Here is a 20892-nt window from a genome sequence, read left to right on the forward strand (position 1 = left end):
ATCTTTTAGATTTGTGCCCCAACTCCCTAGCCTTGGCTCTACTTGTTAAAATTTCACTCAACTATTTTTCAAGTTTGCTGGCATAACCCTCCAAAATTCGGCCTGAAAACTGATCAACTGTCTTAATGGCTTGATATTACGATTCTCAAAAAAATTTATTTAAACTATTAATGGCCACTAACTAAACTGGCAATTACTTTTATTAATGCAATCTGGTACTGATTTTCAGAAGACAAGTTACTAAACTTACTCAGCTACAGTTTCTTGCTTAGATGTTTCTTCTCCAGTATTACTGGATACTTCCACACTTTGATCCTGAATAGCAGGGGTACTAGTAAGTTGTGCTTGTTCCTCAGTTGAAATAGTTACTGTATTCTCATTATCTACAACAGTAGCAACAATGGAAGTAACTTCAGGCTCAGGAACAACTGGAACAGTTCCACTGACAGTATTAGAAGTAGAAGTGGAAGCATTAGCATTGGCTGCAGCTGCTGCTGCTGCTGCCGCCGCTGCTGCTGCAACAACAGCAGCTGCTGCTTCTGCAGCAGCCATGGTGCTCATTGTGGTCGGAATTTCTGTTGTAGGGACTGGGGCTGTTGATGTTGTGGTGCACTCTTCTTGCTTACTATACATTAAAAAAAGAGAACACTGGTCATTTCATTATTGTAATCAGAAAGCTAAATAAAGGTAGCTTTAAAATGGTCATAAAATCAAATAATAAGAAAAATAATTGAAGGAAAAAATGGCAAGAAATGCCAAACCCATTAAAAAAGATTTTAAAACCACAGAATGTAACTGTACTACTTTAATTCCGTTAACATTCATGGTAATGTATTACAGGCACTCAAAAGTTCAGTAAGCGTTCACATTTATAAAATACCCAACCTATCAGACTGTATTACACCATGAAAAATGACCTGTATTAAAAAGTTCTCTAAGAACTTTAAATTTTCTCCAGTTTGCCCATTTAGAGGAAACCCTCTATAAAGGAAGAGATACACAGATATATTTTGTCCATTCCCTAATCAACTCAAACTGAATTTGGGACTCTTCTGTAACACAGTCTTCTTAATTTGTTAAGGGATACAGTCCAAATTCTAATAATTACTGTATAGCAAAACATCAAATTGAGTAAATATCCCCCTCCCTAATTTTTCCTCAACAAAATGCTACAAGGACATCAAAATATCAAGCCTAACATGTTAATTATTTGTATTATGAAAATTGAGAAAACACAAGGATATCATAGGAGAGACCAAATTTGTAAATAAAAATTGATGTCCAAAATTGCTTACCTGCTTTCTTCAGCTTTGATCATTGCTATTAAAGAGAGAAAAAAAGTCATCTACTAGTTTTAAAATATAATCACTGAAAACAAACTTTAAAAGAAGATAAAGTATCGTACAATAGGATTTCATTTACCATCCTAAAAAATAAAAAATCACTTTTACAGAACAAATTCTTGCCCCAAAAGTCTAGTATAGCAAATAAAGAATACAACAAACTTAAATAAGAGTAATTACTAGGAAAGCTTATTCCATACTGCTGCTTTCCCAAAGGCTGCTGTAACAACTCTATGAAAGTATCTGCATAATTCTGGATGAAAACTGTATTTTCTTCAGGGATGAGACTAGTTTGATATATTTTTAAGATACTAAATTCAAAATGGGATCAAATTTATTATAAAATTCCAGCACATATATACTAGCATTGACAAGTAGATAGATAGTTATGCACACCAACTATTTGTAGTAGGGTTATATCAGAAATGAGCTTGATACTTCATAAATGATCAACTGGGAATCTACCTATCTACAATATTATTATTAGCCAATGCTAGTATAGGTAACTTAAATTGAGCTTTAAAGATCTGCACAATTTCATTTTTCATTCCAGTACATTTTCCTTTGGATGTAACAAAAATACCTTTTATTTAACATTACTAGGGAATGAGGTTCTCCACATTAAGTAATAATACAAGCCTAACTCTTTATAAAAATATTTTAAAAACTTATCACCCTTTAAAGAAAAACATTTCTGAAAATCTGTTTAGGATGGCTGAAAAAACATACTTACAAAGTTATCATTAATAATATAAATTAACATTTTTCTGATACAATGATGATCTATCTATCTAATGAGGTGGCACAAGGAAAAGGTAAAGGGGCTTAATATGACAGTCTTTTAGGAAATTTTTATTCTCTTTTCCTGCCAGATGTCATTCCACATCACTATCTACTTTATTAGCCCCATTCTCCTACAATCTGCTGCTTCTAATTTTGTATAATTTATGACACTAGATTCTATTAGAAGTGAGTATAAAAACTAGATTTTCAATCCTTACTAATTATCTCTATTTTAAGTCTTAGGTTTTATATTTAGTATTAAGTATTTCTAGATTTTTAAGGGTTATTCTGATTAGTTCCAATGTTGAAAAATTTTCCCTTTATAAGTGAGGCATGATACTTGGTTTACCTTAATCCTTCCATAAAGAACGTATCAAGGCTATTTTGCAACACTGTGCTAAACAAAACTAGCATTAAATATATAGTCTGACAATATACTAACAAAATATAAATGGATACAGATTCAAGGTTCTCCACTATCTATTACCATGAAATGAGTTAAAACACATGTTCTATGTATGCACCACTCATAGTAGGATTTGGAAATTTTGTATATGAACTCCTTGTTCAATTGAATGATAAACGATCTTTTTTCTAAAAACCAAAGTACGACTTTAAAAGCTACAAGCTCATTTATAATATAACCCTTTAATGAAAAGAATTCTTAGAGATTTTTCACTGCAGATTTATCCAATTATGGTTAGTGAATATTAGTGACATACTCTAATAAAAATGTTAAGTATGACAGAAAATGAATTATCAAAGCAGCTCACCATGCAGGTTTGATTTTGTAATAAGACTTCCAGCAACAATGGTATTCTGGTATCCTAGTTTCAGTGGAATCAAATCAAATAAAAATCTATTTAAAATCTATAGAACTGAGATCTAAAGCAACAAGAAAATAAGAGCCCAAAAAACTGTTATACGCCATTTTAAATGTTCTAATCATTTAATTAAAAAAAAAAATAAGGCCTTTGTTTGAACAATCCTATTCTGGAGGAATTGTTTCAAAGTGAATGGCATATATATGTAAAACATATACATTGAAAACTACTTTTCCCCATTTTACCTTCAAGATCCTCAAGTTCTTTAGGTTTGGCCCAGCGAGATTCTTTTGTTTGAGAATTATAATAGTAAGGCTTTCCAGAATCTGATTTGTATTCCTTCCAGGGGCATTTAGATAAGAGTTGCTAAAGAGGAAAAAACTGTTTGTTAATAATAATATATTTAACATCACTGATCATTTGCATGGTTGTTTTCACTAGAAATTACCAATTGATACAATTCTAAAACTCGTGAGATGATGGTAATAATATAAACTATCAATTATTGAATATTCACTGAGTGATGCCATTTGAATACATTATTTAATCTTTATAACACTGCAAAATGTGTAACATAATTCTGTATCTAGGGACTGTTACTTGAAGTCAGAAAGTAACTTGTTTAAGGTAATATACTCATTAAAAAGCAGAGACAAGATTCAAAACCAGTTCTATATGAATTTCAAATCCTATTTACTGTAACCATTCACACCCCATTATAGGTCAAGATTATCATCCACATTTAACAGACTTCTCTGATACTAATATTAGTTGGAAAACCATAAAAGTTCAAAAAAAACAAAATCTAATTTAGTCATGCTTAGATTTCAGTTTCACAGTTTATGAACGAATTAACTTATTATGTAAGAAAACATGTAGGTATAATATACTTAAAATCGAATAAACAAAACCTGTTAGGGTAGTATGAGAAATCTATTCAAAGTGTGAATCCAAACAGAGTGTCTTGGACAAAGTATGTAATTAATATCATTGGCTATAAATCAGTACTGGAATACATGTTTTTAAAAATCGGCCGACCTCCCCTCCCAAGCACTGCTGTGCATGTTAGTACAGCAACCTGGAAAATACTTTTACCTTCTCAAATTCCTTAATTAGGAAGAGAAGAAAACAAAAAGGTATACCACCAGCTAGGATGAAACTTAAGCATAGCCTGGAGTGCCAGATCAACTCTTACTTACTTAGCACCCCAGAGTTTCTAATTAAACAACATGTGACATTGCTTAATTCAGTTTATTCCTTCAACCTTAACTTTTTCTTCAATATCTGTATATTTTGAATGGTAAAACTTACAACAAAAAACAAAATAAAAACACACTTTTTAAAAGGGCATTTCCTGCAAAGAGAAAACTTCCCACTCTAAGAGAAGGAAGTATTTGTAGGTAACTGAATTTCATCTCCACTACCCTTAACCCTACTGGAAATTTAAGAACTCAGTAGAAGTCATTTAAAATCACCCAGTTTTGCTATCAGAAAAAAAAGCCAGCGGCAGGCAAAGAAACAGTCTTCCCCATTTCCAATTTATCCTTTAAACCACCTTTTTAAAATTGATCCCACTCTACCAGGTTTTCTAAGCAGGGGCAAAATCAGTAAATAAAATTATTCTATTGAGTTTTATTGCTCTTCTTCCCGATTGGTGTGACTATACTAACCCTCTTTTTTTCTGAATGTCTTTACAGATCCTCTTCTGACATTTAAGCAGTACTGCTCGTTGATAATCGACTACTTATAGAATCCTAAAAAATATGCCCCAGTCTACTTGACAGTCACTGAATTCCAGCTCTCAAACTTTTACCTCAGCAGGTGTTTTAAGATCATCTGGTTTCTCCCAGGTAGACTGTTTGGTTTCAGTGTTGTAGTAGTAAGTCCTTCCATCAGGTGATTTATGTTCAGTCCACATTGATTTCTAAAGAATAAAGATTAAAAAAGATGTAAATTATGTAACAATGCCATTGACAATATCAGTATCATTAGTTCCAAGGCAATAAATATATTAAGAAGTCAATCAAAAGTAAAAACTGGGCATATTTTGACAGTTTAAGTAATCTAGAATAATTCATCAATACAAGTAGGAAGGGAACTGAAAAACGAGGTTTTTAGAGTACTTCAAAAGCAGCAAGGGTAAATTCAAGTTTCAGGATCTCTCTGAATTACAAAGATAAGACTACTCTCCTAAGAACAGTAACTTTATAGCTTACATACAAAAGACAATCTTTCAGAATACAAATCTGTGCCTAGTGGATAAAGAAAATATAGGAACTAGATGCTAATATATTTGAACTATGTGATCATCTATTCATCTACTCTAGTCCAAGGAATACTTGTATCAACTTAGACAAAGTTCTAATTGATATTCCATAAAGAAAGACACAGCTGTCAAAACACAGCTTCTGGACAACAATCAGAATTTAACTATCAACAAGATGAAATTTAACAGGGATAAAATGTGTATGTGAATGCCTCAAAACAAGATAGGTGAGATAAAATTTTACATGAATGAAACTACAGAATATAAATCCACTATTAAGGTCAACAGAACACACTAAGAACCTACTAGAAGTTGCTAATGATACTTCAGGCAACACTAGACATCCCTCAGATAAAAGTTGGTTAAGTTTTAAAAGGCATCATGAATGAATGATTTACTAAATGATATCAAAGGCAGTAAATCTAGTTTCAAGCACCAGATTTTCCAGATGGTGACAAATTTAACTATGCTTGAAGGGTTACAAAAATGATTTATATAATATTTCCTCAAATCTAAGACATATTATTGTACAAACCTCTTAAGAAAAAATAAAATCGCTGTCAAACGATCATATGCTTTTTTACCACTCAGATTTTACTTCAAACTTATTCAAAGTTAGTCTTACTTCCACATTAATTTTACCATATACCACTTTTATGCGTACATAATGAGAAAAATAGGCAAATAAAGTACTTCAGAGATCCCTTAAATTTCCTCACACTGAGACTTTGTGTCAGAGTTGCTGATATCCATTATATTCCAAATATAAGCCCTTTAGCATCAAATATGTTGGTAATATAGTATATCTTTAAAAAAAATCATAAAACAAGTGAAAAATCACTGGTACTGGTTCTTAATGTCTTTTGTACCTATTTAAAACGCTGATTTTTTATTTTTTTCTTATCAACTTTAAAGAGTAAGAGCTGACCTAGTTTTGACTTCTGTTTTGGGAATGTGACTGAACATATGTGATTCATTTCTTTACCAATTTTTTCACCATAATCATTTTATTCCTAGCTCCTAAGGGAGTGCCATTACTTTTATAATTTTCTTTGAAACCAGTGACATCCATTCTTTTGATGTGGGCACTTTTGCTGTTTACTCATGCACAACTGCTACCCTGACAACGGAGGTCACAGACACTATGGATTACAGCAGGGGTCTCCAACCCCGAGGCCATGGACTATGGAGCAGTTCCAGTCCGTGGCCTGTTGGGAACCGGGCCGCACAGCAGGAGGTGAGCAGTGGGTGAGCGAGCAAAGCTTCATCTGTATTTGCAGGCGCTCTCCATCACTCGCATTACCTCATGAGCTCTGCCTCCTGTCCTATCAGCGGTGGCATTAGTTTCTCATAGGAGTGCAAACCCTATCGTGAACTGTGCATGTGAGGCTGCATGCTCCTTATGAGAATCTAATGCCTGATGATCTGTCACTGTCTCCCAACTAGATGGTCCCATCTGCAATAAATTTCTGCATGCTGTAGCAGGATAATTAGATAATTCCAAAGCTGTGTTAAATTCTAGCACTTTAAAATGGATAAAACCACCATAATATCTCCAAAGCAAATATAAAACAGGTGCTGGAAAAATCTCCAAAGCAAATATAAAAACAGGTGGTGGAAAAATAATCTGGCTTTCTGCTATTAGCCTGCTTTAACTTCTTTTCATCAAAAGGTGGTGCAATTAGAAACACAAATGTGGAAACTTCAACTATATGGTAATGCTTTATTTCACAAATTAAATGGTGTTAAGACAGATACAGGGGTTTATCTTTTCCTTTTAAAAACAACTAATGATCTCAGTAGCATCTCAAAACTGCACCATCACCACCTAAACAGAGTTCTACCATAAGCTGCAAAACTGTGTAGACTATGTTCAACTTTTCAAGTCACATCTGCTAAGGAGCATCAAGGAAAGAGCAAAATCAGCAAAACCACAAGCAGATAAAAGAATAAAAAAGAAAAGGACACTGTATAGTTGACCAAATGATGAGGAGGGAGAGGAGACACAAGCTAATAAAACAAATAGAAATCAACTTAATATTCTCTAACTATTTATTTGAGCCTTATAACTAATTACACTACAAAGCAGGTATAATCACTATCTTTCTACAGATAAGAAAACCAAGGTTTAGCAAGGCTGGTAACTTGCTCATAGGGACTTGGGAAATGACACTAGAACATCGAGCTGCTTTTCAAGACCACAATTATTTTATTACCAACAGTTATTATGCTAATAAAAAATCAGATATGAAACGGCAGTTCTGGGAACTGAATTAAAACAACTTTTTTTGGGGAGTAGGTAGATAAACTGGGAGTGTATCAGCAAAATAAGGGATAAAATTATCCTTACTATAACTACAATCAATACGAAAACACAGTCTAATGGAAAAATAAACATGGCCACAGACAGAATACAGTTATTATATCAGATGTTCAACTTCACTAGCCAATCAAAAAACCACACATTAATAAAAACTTTTTGCTCATCAGATAAATGACAAAGACCATTAATATACAATGCGAAAGGTGTGTGAGAAAAAGGGTACTTTTTCTCACTCTCATGTGCTACTGTTGGGAATGAAATTAGCATAAAGGCAATTCAGCAGTTCTTACAAATATTAAAAATGCAAACATCACCGCTTGAACCTGAAATTTCACTCTGAAAACTTCCATTCATATTGTTGCAAACATGTACAAGGACGTTATTTATAAGATTATTACGTGTAATGGTGAAAAATAACAGTTAACTCAATGTACACCCATAGGAAAACAGGTCAATTATGGTCCATTCGTATTACTGATTATCCTATTTGTAATAAGATAGAAAATGTCTAAAATGCAGTGCCAAATGATACAGTGGCAAAAATTTATACAGAAAAATCATTTGAAATGCAAAGAAAACTGGGCATAAGGAAAAAAGCATACACATGTAACTATCACAAGTAATAAGCTCTTCAGAGTCAGAAAAAGCTAGTCAACAAGACACAACAGTTTTAAAGAAATTCAATATACTCAAACTCAACCTTCTGTGTGTCATGGAGACAAACACATATACACACACATTTGTACAACGTATAAACTGAATTTATGAAAACTTAGAAAAAATGGCTAAATCCAAACACTGAATAGAAAAATCCCCTCACTACTCTAAATAAGGAAAATATTAAAAAGCCGTTCAGGCATGGTGGCTCACACCTGTAATCCCAGCACTTTGGGAGGCTGAGATGGGCAAATCACCTGAGGTCAGGAGTTCAAGACCAGCCTGCCTAACATGGTGAAACCCCGTTTTCTACTGAAAATACAAAAAATTAGCTAGGCATGGTGCACACGCCTGTAATCCCAGCTACTCAGGAGGCTGAGGCAGGAGAATCACCTGAACCCGGGAGGCAGAGGTTGCCGTGAGCCAAGATCGCACCATTGCACTCCAGCTTGGGTAATGAGCAAAACTCTGTCTCAAAAAAAAAAAAAAGAAAAGAAAAGAAAAGAAAAAGCCAAATAATAAACAGAATTGAGGAAAAATACAATCACAGATACAGACTTACAACCAATCAAAACCTAGAGAAAATGATTTCCAAGCAAATCACTTAACCAAAATTGACCCCAGAAAAAGCACATCACACTTGAACATCCCAACAACACAGACACAACAGAAAGATACAAAACCAGATGGTTTCACAGCAGAATGTTATACAACCTTTAAAGAACACAGAATTGCAATGTTACATCATGATTTCAGATTATGGGGAAAAAAAGATGAAATGCTCTCCATTAATTAACAAGAAGCAGAAAAGATACCAAAAGAGCATCATGAATTTAAATTTAACAACATACACACTCTGACCAAGCAGAATTTACTGTAGAAGTGCAAGAGTAGTTCAATATTAGAAAATCTACAGAAGAAATTATTTCCACTATCTAATCAAATGAAAAAAAAACATGATCCCACTATTAAACCTTGTATGATCAAATCACACCCAGAAAACTAAGTTCACAAGTATTCAAAAAATAAAAAAATAAAAACAAAATGCTCAAATGAAATAATTTAAGAAATAAAAAACCTAAATGATTAAAAGGCAATCAGTTATCACCCTAAAGCCACTTCCGTTAAAATCACAAAAACATGCCTGGAATCACTAAAATTCTAGCAAATATACCACAGCAATAAAATGAAATTACTGGTGTAAATTTTGGAGAAGTAAAGTTCTCTTGCCTTTACTGCTATTTTTATACATATAAAATTCCAGTGAAATCTAGTTACAGTTTTAAAATACTATTTGAATTGATAAGGAAATCTGGTAATGTCATTGGTTACAAGACAAATACACAAAATAATCTGAATAGACGATAACCAGGTTAAAATAAAAATAGGAAAAATACTGTAATCACAATGTAACAATTTTTTCTTTTTTTTTTTTTGAGAAAGGGTCTCACTCTGTTGCCCAGGCAGGAGTGCAGTGGCAAGATCACAGCTCACTGCAGCCTCAAGCTTCTGGGCTCAAAAGATCCTCCCTCCTGAGCCTCCTGAGTAGCTGGGACTACAGATACACACCACTATGCTGGGCTAATTTTTTATTTTTTGTAGAGACAGGGTCTCACTTTGTTTTCCAGGCTTGTAATACATTTTTACAAAGCAAACAGAAACTTTAAAAATAGGGTACCTATTTACCTTACCTAAACAGAATTTAAAACAAAAATCATAATGGAAAAGTGGGAGACTATATACTGGTAAAAAGTAACAGATCAAAAATTATCCTAAACACATATGCATATGGCAATTTAACCTTGAAATTCAGACAGGCAACAGAAAAATACAGGGACAAACAGATGACTCATCTTTTCTAGTTAAAGATTTTAATTCACTATCTTCTTATGTAGATCCAAGCAGATGAAAGACATGCCAAGATGCAGGAATAACAAAGTAACTTTATATAGCACACAGAATATTCTTAAAAACTAGCCCTGAACAAGAACATACATGAAGCTTTAATAAACTGTAAAGAACTTTACATCTTAGAGACTGTACTTTCTGATCATAATGCAATAAGGATAGCTCATTAAAAAAAAAGTTCCCCAAAGGTACAATCCATGAAATAATTGATAGGTTGAAATAACAGATTTAGTTTTCATTAAAGTTAGAAACTTCTGCTCTGTTAAAGATAGTCTGAAGAATGAGAAGATAAGCCACAAACTGGGAGAAAATAGTTGCAAAAGACTTTATATGATAAAAACCTGTTATCTCAAAACTCTACAATAATAAAACAATCTGATTAAAAAATAGGCAAAAGATCCAAAGAAACACTTTCCCAAAGATGTAAAGATGGCAAATAAAAAGATGCTCCACATCACATATAATTAGCCACAAATTAAAGCAAGATACATTATACACCTACGAAAATGGCAGAAGTCCAAAACACTGATATTATCAAATGTTGGTGAAGGTGTGGTATACCAGGAATTCTCATTCATTGCTGTTAGGAATTCAGAGCAGTGCAGCCACTTTGGAAGACAATTTCAAGGTTTCTTAACAAAACTAAACATATTCTTACAACACAATCCAGCAATAGTGCTCCTCGTTATTAATATCTACCCAAAGTAGCTGAAAACTTACGTTCACACAGAAAACCTGCACATGGATGTTTATAGCAGCTTTACTCATAATGACCAAATCTTGGGAACAACCAAAACGTTCTTCAGTACATGAATGGATAAAGTGTGGTACATTCAGATAATGAGTATTATTCAGTGAGAAAAAGAAATGAAGTATCAAGCCATAAAAAGACAATGGAGGAAACTTAAATGCATATTACTAAGTAAAACAAGCCAATCTGAAAAGGCTACATACTGTATGATTCCAACTATATGAAATTCTTAGAAAAGCAAAACTACGGAGGCAGAAAAACAAACAAACAAACAAAAACAATGGTTGCTGGAGTAGAAGAGGAAGAAATGAATAGGCAGAGCACCAATTTTTAGAGCAATGAAACTATTCTGTGTGATACTGCAAGGGCTGATACATACATATTCATTATACATTTGTCAAAATATATAGAATGTACAATATTAACAGTAAACCCTGATATAAACTGTACTTTGGATGGTAACAATTTGTCAATGTATATTGACCAATTGTAACGTATGTACCAATCTGGTGTGACATGCTGACAGTGTGGGAGAGCAGTAAGTTATTTGTTGGGGGGGAGGGCTATAATCTGGGAACTCAACTGTCCACTTTATTTTGCTATAAACCTAAAACTGCTCTAAAAAAACAGTTATCTATTTTTTAAACAAAAGTCCCATGTCTGGAAACCAAGAAAAACATACCCCTTAATAAAGAAAAAAAAGATTTTTTTTGAGATGGGGTCTCCCTACTAATGTGCGGTGGTGGCGTGATCTCGGCTCACTGCAGCCTGGATCTTCCTGGGCTCAAGCAATTCTCCCACCTCAGCCTCCCAAGGAGCTGGGACTACAGGTGTGTGCCACCATGCCTGGCTAATTTTTGTATTTTTGTAGAGATGGGGTTTCACCATGTTACCCAGGCTGATCTCAAACTCCTGGGCTCAAGAAATCCTCCCACTTCTGGCTCCTAAAGTGCTAGGGTTACAGGTGTAAGCCACTGCACCTGGCCAGGAAAAGTATTAATATTGGTTTAGAAAAACACAAACAGAAATAAACAGTGGAAAAGGAAACACAGATATAAATCCCAGAATATATGAGAATTTAAGATATGACAATAAAGAGCTTTCAATTAAAGTCAGAAAAAATGGTTTGATAGCTGACACAACTGGCTATCCATCTTATAGACAGATATTCCAGATGAATCAAACACTTAATGATAAATAAAGCAATAAGAATCTTCCAGGAAAATGTAAGAATGAGGAAACCTTTGTAAAAATTTCAATAAACGCATTAGCTAAAAACGATAACCTAATTACCACATTAACATACTAAAAGGTTGTGTGGCAAGATCATTAAAAGCAAAATCAACAGACCAATGACAGACTAAGAAAAATATTTGAAATTCATGATTATTAAAGGGTTAACATCAATAAATTAGAAAAAACTCTTAAAATGAAATTTACAAGAAAAAATAAAAAATAACCCAACCTAAAAACAGGAAAGGACAGGGATAGGTTAACAGAAGAGAAATCCAAATACCAAATAAAATGTTCAATCTCATTAAGAGTCAAAGAAGAACTATCACTTTAAACCCATGTCCACTCACTAAAATTCAAGTGAGTGATACTGGCTATTGCTGCTAGAGATTCTTGAAGAAAAAGACATGTTACTACACGATTATTAGATATGTCTTTTACATTCTTGAAAAACAACATGACTAGTTACATACTCTCCATTCCAAATATGTTATTCCTGGAATCCTTCTTAGGTGTTAAAAAAAAAAAAAATTCATAATTGGGAGGGGATCCGACATGTAAACTGAATTTCCATTAATAAGTGAATGGTTTAATGTGTCTCTATGGCAAAGAATACTTTATAAAGTCATTTAAAAAATTACATCTACATTAAGGAACTTACACAGATTTTCACAATAAAGTTTTAAACAAGAAAAAGTGTATTTAACAAGTAACTTAAGCATATGTAATGTGAACCAATTATGTAAAATGTGTATGTATTTGTCTATGCTTAAGTAACATGCAAAAAGATCTTCAGATACGATATTAATGGTGGTGGTTCCCTCATGGTCAAAAAATTAAGGATGAATTTTACTTTCTTTTTAACTTCTGTCTGCATTGTTTTCCTCCCAATGAGCCTGCATTACTTAAATAAGAAAACAAACAAACAAACCATTAAGTTATCCTTTCTCAAAAATAAAAGCAGGTACTTATAGTAGAATAATACCAAATGGGCTGGGCGTAGTGGCTCATGCCTGTAATCCCAGCACTTTGGGAGGCCGAGGTGGGCGGATCACTTGAGGACAGGAGTTCAAGACCATCCTGGGCAACATGGTGAAACCCCATCTCTACAAAACACAAAAATTAGCCAGGCATGGTGGCACATGTCTGTTGTCCCAGCTACTCAAGAGGCTGAGGCAGGAGAATCGCTTGAACCTGGAAGGCGGAGGTTACAGTAAGCCACTGCACTCCAGCCTGGGCAACAGAGTGAGACTCTGTCTCAAAAAAAAAAAAAAAACAACAAATGGATATTTTGCAACCATTTAACTTTTAAGGCAAAAGACACAAGAATGTTTTAAAAACATTTAAATAAAATTCTTAATTTAAAATTTTCTCCCCAAATGCGAAAAATAACGTATTTGCAATCAATTCCGTTAATTGTAACAGTAGCATAACAGCTATCTCTCAGGAACGTATGATTAAATGAGATTATAAACAAAACTCTTCCTTTCACTGATCTTTAAGGAATAGCAAAATAAAAAAAAAAATCCTTGAAGCCATAAAATAGCTATCTTTAAATATTATTCTCTCCTTTCCTAAATAAAAATCAATGCTATTCTGAATATTCCATTTTTCTTTCTAACACAGTGTTAAGAAGGTATAACAAAAGGGTTTTTTAAATTAAGGTACATAAATTTTCATTTATATATATATATATATATATATATATATATATATAATTATCATCTAACATCTGTCGGGCACTGTGGCTCACGCCTGTAATCCCAGCACTTTGGGAGGCTAAGGCGGTCAGATCACTTGAGGCCAGGAGTTCAAGACCAGCCTGGCCAACATGGCAAAACCCCACCTCTACTAAAAATATAAAAATTAGTCGGGCATGCTGGCGGGTGCCTGTAGCCCAGCTACTCGGGAGGCTGAGACATGAGAATCACTTGAACCCAGGAGGCGGAGACTGCAGTGAGCTAAGATCTCATCACTGCACTCCAGTCTTAGTGACAGAGCAAGACTGTGTCTCAAAAAAAAAAAAAAAAAAAATTATCTCCTAATGTAATGCTTAACTTGTAATTACTAGGTTAAGCACTGTGTACCTACAAGTTCTGCTTCCCTTCTAATTGTGATGGGAAGAATTTAAATCCTTTTAAAAGTTGATACATGTAATTCTCATCTCTCATTAATTCCCACCAAAACCAGATTTTAAAATAAATCAAATTTTCAATCCTTGTCATAGAAAAAAAGGGGAAAACTATGGATTAATGTAAAGATTTAGCAGATAATCCTTAGAACAGAATTAAGAATGACTGTAAAGTAGGTTAAAGTATAGTAAAATTAAAATATTACAAAGGTTAAAAGAGTACTTACTGCACCAGATGCTGTACCTAAAAAATAAAAAACAGGCAAAATATTTACACCATGATAAATCATGCTCTCCTTCATAATAGCTTTAATATTTATTCATATATTCACAGTACTTACTCCTCCTCATCCTCTCTAAAGATTTTGAGACTGTCTCATATAACCTAAGTGCTTGCTATCTTTCCCACAAAATAAACATCTATAGTGCAAAACATTTTCAGAGTTTGAACTTTCAATGCACAAACTTACTTGGACTCACTTGGAGGCAGTTTGATAAATATTCAACTTAGCCTTTTGTTTCTCTTTTCCCTACTATAATAGGTATCTATCTTTCTTATTCCTCCTTCTCTACTAAGTATATTATCAAAGCACAATAACACCTCTAACCACTGATTCTATAGCTTTAGATTCCTGGTAACTTTATCTAAATTCCAGATTTGTGCTGTAAAATACAGTAGCGAGACACCAGACATCCCTTTAAATTAAAATTTAAATTAAGATTAAATAAAATTTTAAAAATTCAGTTCCTCAGCTGCACCAGCCACACTTCAAATACACAATAATTACATGTGTCTAGTGGCTACTGTATTAAGCAGTACAGATTACAGAACATTTCCATCACTGCAGAAAGTTCTATTAGATGGTACTGTCCTATACTACTACAGAAAACTCAAGGGATTTTGAAATGCATGTTAGTCACAAAACTCCTAATAATAATCTCAAACTTTAGAAACTAGTAATTTAAACATGTAAATAAAAAGAAGACGGAGATTGTATGTAAAACAAAACAAAACAAAGTTCATATATACTGAGTACACTCAAAAGAAGCTACTATAGAAAATAACTGTAGAGCCAAAGCATATTAAAAGTAACTAAAAAAAAAAAAATTATGTAATTTTCCAAGATTACTGAGGGTAACAGTACCCAGCTCTAGATATCTAAATAAAAGAAAATAATTGTATTAGGTATTTCAGAACATTTTAAATAATGAAATCTGTGAAACATCTTTAAAAAATCAATTTAGTCCCATTTGAACCCACAGAAAAGCACACAGTACATTTTCAACACCTTTCGACCAATACTGTTTATAACAAAAAAAATCTTGTCATAATTGTGTCAAAAAGTTCGGCATCTGGAATATCAATTTATGTGGAAAACTATGTAATCATGATACTGGAGGCATTACTATTATATATTAAAATCTCACTAGTCAAAATGGCCAGTTATTGGGAACTGATATTTACTCCAATGGCTATTAATACAAGGGCCAAGGAGATGACAGAAAAGTAACTCTGAAGTAGTCTAGAACCCCAAGGAGAGCCCAGACTAAACACCTAAAGAATGGAGCCACTACGTCATTCTAGTGTTTGCTGAGTACAAATATGAACTCAACCAGAGTTCATTTAACGTATATTCTCTGAGCACCTACTGTGTTGACAGGACTACTGTTAAGTATCGAATAGCCAGATCACCCAACTTTTCAAAATAAATTCAAACTCAAAATCTGCAGACTATAAATGTTAGTGATAATTACAAAATTGAAGAACATTGTGTGGGCCAAAGTATATCTGCAGACCAAATTGGGTCCAGAACTCCTGACCTAAAACTGTAAAAATTTCCTAAGAATTCAATTATCGCTGGGTGCAGTGGGCCACGCCTGTAATCCTAGCACTTTGGGAGACCGAGGTGGGTGGATCACGAGGTCAGGAGTTCGAGACCAGCCTGGCCAATATGGTGAAACCCTGTCTCTACTAAAAATACAAAAATTAGCCGGGCATGTGCCTGTAGTCCCAGCTACTTGGGAGGCTGAGGTAGGAGAATCGCTTGAACCTGGGAGGCGGAGGCTGCAGTGAGCCGAGATTGCGCCACTTACTCCAGCCTGGGTGACAGAGTGAGACTCCGTCTCAAAAAAACAACAAAAACAGAATTCAATTATCAATCCTATCCCAATTTCCTATTGCAGAAAAAAGAAAAAGGAGGTTATATAAAGTCCAAGAGATACTGCTTTTACTCCTCATAATAGGGCTGCTACTGTCCAAATGAGGTCTAACACATACCACCATACAGAGTATACGTACCTGCTGCTACATCCATACTATTTACTCCTGGCTGTAAGAAGAAAAATGAAATTAGTATTATTCATCTTTTTAAAAGTGTATTTTATATAAGTTCCTCATAAAGCACAGTGAAATCAGTACCTGCTATGTATAATCCTCAAGCCTCTGACTCAGATTCTTAGCAAAACTTTTAGTGGTCTCAGTTCCCCGAACTTGCTATAAATTGTAAAAGAGATCAGCAACCGAGACTTCGGGAGTAGTTTAAATGTTATATGGTCACCAAGTGTACACAAGGTCCTCAATCCTTTACCCACAATTCTGGAAACCAAAACCCTCTGAAAACCAACTTTTTTCAAGTATGGTACCAAAACTCACTATAGTGGCAAAACCTGCCCTACATGAACATGAAACTCCACATCTTCATTTATCCCACTTCAGAGTGAATATCCGTTTAGTTTAGCTGCAAAAATATTAACATTATTAAGTTAGACAGCATTGCCCTGGACCCCACAGGAAATGTTTACATATTATATGCAATGTGTTACTTTCCAGTATTATAAAGAATTTTTGAAATATATCTGGTCTTAGGGTTTTGGGAAAGACACTGCAAACTTACCACCCCAAGGAGTATGCCACATCTGTTTATTACAACCACAACCACATAAAGAATAAAGAAGTTAAACTAACTTGAATCTCATAGTAATTTATATTGCTATACTACCCGACAGAGGTGGTAAGGCTGTTCAATAGATTTTCTAATTAATTTGCCACAGCTGAAGTCTCAGAATGTGGATTTCCAATTAAATATTGATTCCTAAATCTAGTATTAAATCACATTATACCAATTTTTAATTAGCATTCAGTGAAGTAAATGTTTACCGTTTAAAACTTCAATGTTATCAGACCAGTAAAATGCTTCTGGCTCACAATGTATACTTTTCAGTATTCTGGTCTTAATACAGAATTAACCTAGTAATTAAGGATGTACATATAATATCAATATAGGAAAAAATGTAAACGCCTATCATTGTAGTTATAGAAACTAAATCCAGGACAAGCACAGTGGCTCATGCCTGTCATCCCTGTGGGAGGCCGAGGCAGGAGGATCATTTGAGCTCAGGAGTTTGACACCAGCTTGGGCAACACAGGAAGACCTCATCTCTACAAAAAAAATTTAAAAATTAGCTCGGCGTGGTGGCACGTGCCTGTGGTCTCAGCTATTCAGAAGGCTGAGGTCAGAGGATTACTTGAGCCCACGAGGTTGAGGCTGTAGTGAGCTGTTATCATGACACTCACTGCACTCCAGACTGGGTGACAGAGCAAGACTCTGTCTCAAAAAAACAAAGAAAAGAAAAGAAACTGAAACTGAAAGTCCACGGTAATTCTTGTATTTTATTACAGTACTACAGAGGCACTTCAACAGCTAACATGATTGCCTATAAAATACATAGATATTATTCCATATATATAAAAGCAATCAATCAAAACATTACTTCACAGAAAATAGTTATTTTCACATGATTACCGGTAAGGCAGGCTGCATGGAAGCCTGAGACATATGAGACATCATCATTCCAGGCATTACTGACGACATCATTCCAGGCATCTAAAATAAAAGTAAAAAAAGGTTACCATAAGACCAAAGCACTTAATATGACTTTAAGAATCCCATAACTTAAGATTTAAAACCACTAAACACTATATACCATGTGAATAGTATGCTTAGTAAGTGCTTGTTGAATGAATGAAGTACTTTATCGATAATCTATTTTAATACTTATGTCACAGTTTATATGTATGGTCAAAATTATTTTAACAAGTAAATTTAAAAGTTTGGACTATTATGTTATTTCTAGCCTGAATTTAAAAAAACATTAATCTCCTTTTAGTTATAACACAACATTCATATTTTTCTCACTTCTTTGGAGCACGAGAATTTAAGATAAAATTTTTTCTGTATTTTTCACCTTTGATTTTTAATATATGCACTGAATAAATTTTACAATGTGGCACATTTCAAAATCCTATATCAAAGGTGCTTAATATCCAAACAATGACTTAAAAAATAATCTAAAAAAAACCCTTTTTAAATCACAAGTCATTTATCCCCTCTCATGTACAGAAAACTTAAGGCACATACATAAATATCTGAAGATATTAGTTTGGGAGCTCAATCTAGTTTACCAATAACTACCATTCAAATCTATGAATTAATTCTACTAAGTTTGAATATAAATCCTGAAAATTAACACAAGTTTCTCAAGAATTTGACCCAATGTTCATCTATATTAGTATAATCCCACGTTCCAATTTTGATTTTAATGACCATTAAAAAGATCTAAGGAAATTCAGAAGGGGACAAAAATTACATACAATAATCACAGGTATTGGAACAAGGTAACCAGTTATTAAACAATTTCAAAGTAAATGAACATTTTGAGAAATAGGAACAACAGAAAAGAATAAGCATATGGCCAGCAGGAACATATAGATTGAAGCCTTCTAAAGATATGTAAGAACATTCATACACTGAATTGTATTCCTTGTGAAAGCAACCCATGAAGCTAAACAAGGCTAAAGTACCTATTAAAATAAAGTAGCATCGAGTTAATGGTTTAAAAACAACCAATAAACTGTCTAAACATCATTAAACAAGAACTTTTTGACAAAAATTGTGACTATAAGAATGTGGTGGCTGACTTGGAATATGGTCCAAATAATATGTATTTTTTTCTAAGGTATAGAATTTGAAAACTGAAGCACTGGCAAGCCTCCATCATCCAGACTAAGAGAATCAGATAAATAATTTACAAAGTAAGGAGAAAAAATACAACAATCAAATGAGAAAGAACTACAACTAGGCTTACTCCCAGCCCATACATCTCCCGCCAACAGATATATCCTCATAATTAATATTGCTTTAGGCCTATGTAAAATACGCTGAATCAGGTAACTGGTTGTGTGGGAAAGCAACCAAGATGCATGACAGGCAACAGGGAAACAGCCTGCTACTTTAAGTAACCTACATATAAAATCAAAAGCTAGTAACATAACCAAAACTAGAATTCTAAGCTAAATTGAGATCAAGGTCTGAAAACTTAAAGAGAAAAACCAATCAAAGTAACTTCTCGGAAGAATTAAAGGTATTTTTTAAAGTAGAGTAAAATCTGCATAATGCAATAGAACATTCTCTCGCCGGGCGTGGTGGCTCACTCCTGTAATCCCAACATTTTGGGAGGCCAAGGCAGGCGGATCATGAGGTCAGGAAATCGAGATCTTCCTGGCTAACACGGTGAAACCCGTCTCTGCTATAAATACAAAAAATTAGCCAGGCGTGGTGGCACACGCCTGTAGTCCCAGCTACTTGGGAGGCTGAGGCAGAAGAATCACTTGAACCTGGGATGCGGAGGATGCAGTGAGCTGAGATTGCGCCACTGCACTCCAGCCTGGGCAACAGAGAGAGACTTCGTCTCAAAAAAAAAAAAAAAAAAATTCTCTTATGGTAGCAGCAGACTGTACAAATAAATATAAATTCAAATTGAAATATCCTGACTTTATCACACACATAAAGATAAAATCTTATTTAAAACCAAAGCCACAAAAAAACAAATATTTAAGAGTTTAGTAGACCAGGCCAATGAGACCTCCAGTAGGCAGTATTTGAAAATCACTGAAGAACATAGAGTTTGACAGAGTTCTCTCTTTAATTGTTCTTCTTCCCATACCTAAAATGTTTAAACACCTCAAAAATGTTCTTTCAGACTGGAAATCATGGTATTGATTATAGAATGAGATTTAATGTCAAATAAAAAGCTACATTCTCCCTTGGTATCTCTGTAAATTCTGGGGGTGAAGACTAGTTAATCTTGTTTTACCCAACAAACTATCTGCAAGTCCTAAATTAAATATAACTGAATATCCTGAGAGTAAATCGATCATTCATTAATGTAATTTAAACCAAAACTGTGATGTTTACATAAAACCAAAGAACAAAACCACAAATATGCAAAATACTGTATTTTGTATGAAAAACTATTGTAAGAATTTGAGAAATTTAGAGTTCCTTTAGAGGACTGAGCATCCCAGAAAAGTCTGTTTTTCAAAGTCTAAAAAATCTACTTTGTGGCAATGTTATGATTCCCATTTTCTATTAATTCTAGGATATACATAACATAGAGATACTTTTTATAATCTCTTTCTTTGAAGCTGAATCTTTTAAAGAATTTGTGTTGATTTATGCCAGTCACTTTGGCAGCACCAACAATCTGAGACCATTAAAAGTTTCTAAGCTATCTATAACACTTACTGTTAATGGGAATACAGGATGCAAACTTATGAGAATTGGCTACGGCTCAACTCCTCAGAAGTGATTTTTTCCTCCCTCATCCCAATAAT

General features: G+C 33.9%; 1 protein-coding gene across 9 annotated transcripts in view; it reads right to left on the reverse strand.

Annotated features, from left to right (window-relative positions):
• PRPF40A (pre-mRNA processing factor 40 homolog A) overlaps positions 1 to 20892 on the reverse strand; it is a 62264-nt gene that overhangs the window by 20832 nt on the left and 20540 nt on the right. For 5 of the 9 annotated variants that reach the window (XM_034954292.3, XM_034954291.3, XM_034954288.3 and 2 more), the window contains 8 exons: positions 18023 to 18103; positions 16519 to 16549; positions 14447 to 14463; positions 4764 to 4874; positions 3196 to 3316; positions 2900 to 2953; positions 1296 to 1320; positions 251 to 625 (listed from right to left, as the gene is read on the reverse strand). In XM_034954292.3, coding sequence (XP_034810183.3) covers positions 251 to 625; positions 1296 to 1320; positions 2900 to 2953; positions 3196 to 3316; positions 4764 to 4874; positions 14447 to 14463; positions 16519 to 16549; positions 18023 to 18103 — 815 coding nt within the window. The remainder of the gene's footprint in view (positions 1 to 250; positions 626 to 1295; positions 1321 to 2899; positions 2954 to 3195; positions 3317 to 4763; positions 4875 to 14446; positions 14464 to 16518; positions 16550 to 18022; positions 18104 to 20892) is intronic. The other 4 variants (XM_034954294.3, XM_034954293.3, XM_034954290.3 and 1 more) reach the window with 1 other exon arrangement.

Source organism: Pan paniscus, chromosome 13 (genome assembly GCF_029289425.2).
Source record: "Pan paniscus chromosome 13, NHGRI_mPanPan1-v2.0_pri, whole genome shotgun sequence".
NCBI classification, from domain to species: domain Eukaryota; kingdom Metazoa; phylum Chordata; class Mammalia; order Primates; family Hominidae; genus Pan; species Pan paniscus.